This window comes from Octodon degus, unplaced genomic scaffold (assembly GCF_000260255.1).
Source record: "Octodon degus isolate 3935 unplaced genomic scaffold, OctDeg1.0 scaffold00167, whole genome shotgun sequence".
Taxonomy (NCBI): domain Eukaryota; kingdom Metazoa; phylum Chordata; class Mammalia; order Rodentia; family Octodontidae; genus Octodon; species Octodon degus.
Window position 1 is genome coordinate 1,470,130 of NW_004524743.1, and position 2,037 is coordinate 1,472,166.

A 2,037-nucleotide genomic window follows, 5' to 3' on the forward strand; every position below is an offset into this window, starting at 1 on the left:
AGAGAGAGAGAGAGAGAGAGAGAGACAGAGAGAGACAGAGAGAGAGACAGAGAGAGAGACAGAGAGAGAGAGAGAGAACTGACATAGCAAGTTTTAACTAAATATCTTTCCCCCTTCCCCCAGTATTTAAGATTGAATAAGCTAGGCATGATTTTGTGTTGGCCTTTGACCTCTAGGTGTTATCTGGAGGACTCATGCTTGCAACTGTTATCACTCATTCATTTTTGAGATAATTAATTGTTATTAGATGCCTAACTCTGTAACCCGGCTGACCCAGCCCAGCTAGTTTCCATTAACAAGGAAGCATAGCAGAAAAAACCTCAAAGCAATAGCTGGAGCATGTGTGGTGTGGTGAGACAGCCCTGCACAGCTAAGCGGGCCACCCACGTAAGGAGGGGTGTCAAGGACAGAGGGCTGGCTGAGCACTTCCGCCAGAGATGAATTTAATAGCTAGAAGGGGAGAGACAGGATTGTAAAGTCTCAGAGAACCGGAGAACAAATGTCAGCACTTAAGAATATCCTTTTGATGGGTTCAGCAATGCAGTTTTCATATAACTAAATAAAATTATAATGTTTGCAGAATTTGTTTTGTTTTGTTTTTTTTTTTTTTTTTTTTTTAATTAAACATGTTTTACTTTCTTTCCTTACAAGAACATAAAATTTATGTAGGGGAACTTAACAGGAAATTTAAAAAAGGTAACACAATTTTCCTTTTAGTAGTCCTTGGGTAGTTATGACAGAATAGTTTCCACTTTTTGTTTGTTTCTTTGAACGGGGATTTTGGTCCAAAGTTTTGTTTGTTTCTAGTATCTGCTTCTGCCTCCCCCTCTATCAGATCAGCTTCCTCCACGGCCACCACCTCTTGGTGCTTCGTGGCTTGAACTGCTGTAGGAATCACGAGGAGGAGGGTACCCCCTTTCCATAGAAGGGGGAAGCCCTCGTTCTTGTCTGCCAACCCGATCACGACCACTTGAGTAGAGATCACTTCGGCTGCTTGAGTAACTGTCTCGACTTCCACCATATCCGTCTCATGAGCTGCTGTAATCATCATAGCGACTGCTTCCACAATAAGATGGCGGGGGCCCTCGTGTAGGTGGAGCACTACGTGAGTTACCTGCAGGGTCAATGGTCAGGTAATATGGCAACACTATAAATTGTATATATACAACATTTAAATCTGAATTTACAGAATTCTTGTATTAAAGTTTACTTTCTCAACTGGGAGGTTTTAAACTACCACTGCTGGCCATATCAGGGATTTGCTCATCTGCTGAGATATGGAAATGGATTGATTTTAATGTTTGTTTTGAAAAGACTGAAGACGGTGTGTATTTCAAGTGGATATTCCAGTGAGCTTGTTATTTTATAGTAGACACTCAGCCACTTTCCAGTGATAGGTTGCAATTTTGAACTGTAGAGTTTCCTTCATATTACAATGGTAAACATTTGATCTTGTTAATAAAATTTTTAAATTGTATTTTCACTGTTGGGGGAAAACACATAAGGCTGCCAATTTAAGCAAGCAAAATCCCCTCCAAAGCAAGCAAACAGCCTCAAAAGGAAAAAAAAACTCAAAGAGAAACAAAAGCCCCTCACAAAACTAGGAAAAGCCCAGCTGATAGTTACCCCTTTAAAAGCAAGCAAACATCCCCTTAAAAGCAAGCACCACGCAGCCTATTAAAACTGCCTTAGAACCTAAAAACTCAAGCTGGCAATAGTCAAGACCCTTAACCAGTATCTTACCATAACTCTCATATGAATCTCTGTAGGAACCTCCACTCGGATGATCTGAGTAGTCACGATCCCGACCATATCCATCTCTATCACTAAATGAAAGAGAAACAATTCAGTCCGAGAGGATCCATTTTCACAGCCAATTCACATCATCAAACCACAGAAGTCACCCACCTATAGCCTCTTGATGGATAGTCATCACGTGAACTGGAATGACCATAATCACGGTAAGTATAATCTCTTGGTGGTGGGGCATAATCTCTGGTATCACGAGAACTTGGGTAATCTCTGCTTGAATAGCTG

At 41.0% G+C, this 2,037-nt stretch overlaps 1 protein-coding gene across 2 annotated transcripts in view; it reads right to left on the reverse strand.

The window, feature by feature from the left end:
* The window catches only part of LOC101563076, a 4,489-nt gene extending 2,458 nt beyond the window's left edge, over positions 1–2,031 (reverse strand). The window contains exons 1-3 of one of the 2 annotated variants that reach the window (XM_012517352.2): positions 1,909–2,031; positions 1,744–1,826; positions 619–1,114 (exon numbers count right to left, since the gene is read on the reverse strand). In XM_012517352.2, the coding sequence (XP_012372806.1) occupies positions 662–1,114; positions 1,744–1,826; positions 1,909–1,990 (618 nt within the window). In that variant the 5' untranslated portion in view covers positions 1,991–2,031 and the 3' untranslated portion in view covers positions 619–661. Of the gene's footprint in view, positions 1–618; positions 1,115–1,743; positions 1,827–1,908 lie in introns of those variants that run through there. The other variant, XM_023703288.1, reaches the window with a different exon arrangement.
* Positions 2,032–2,037: the final 6 nt, after the last annotated feature.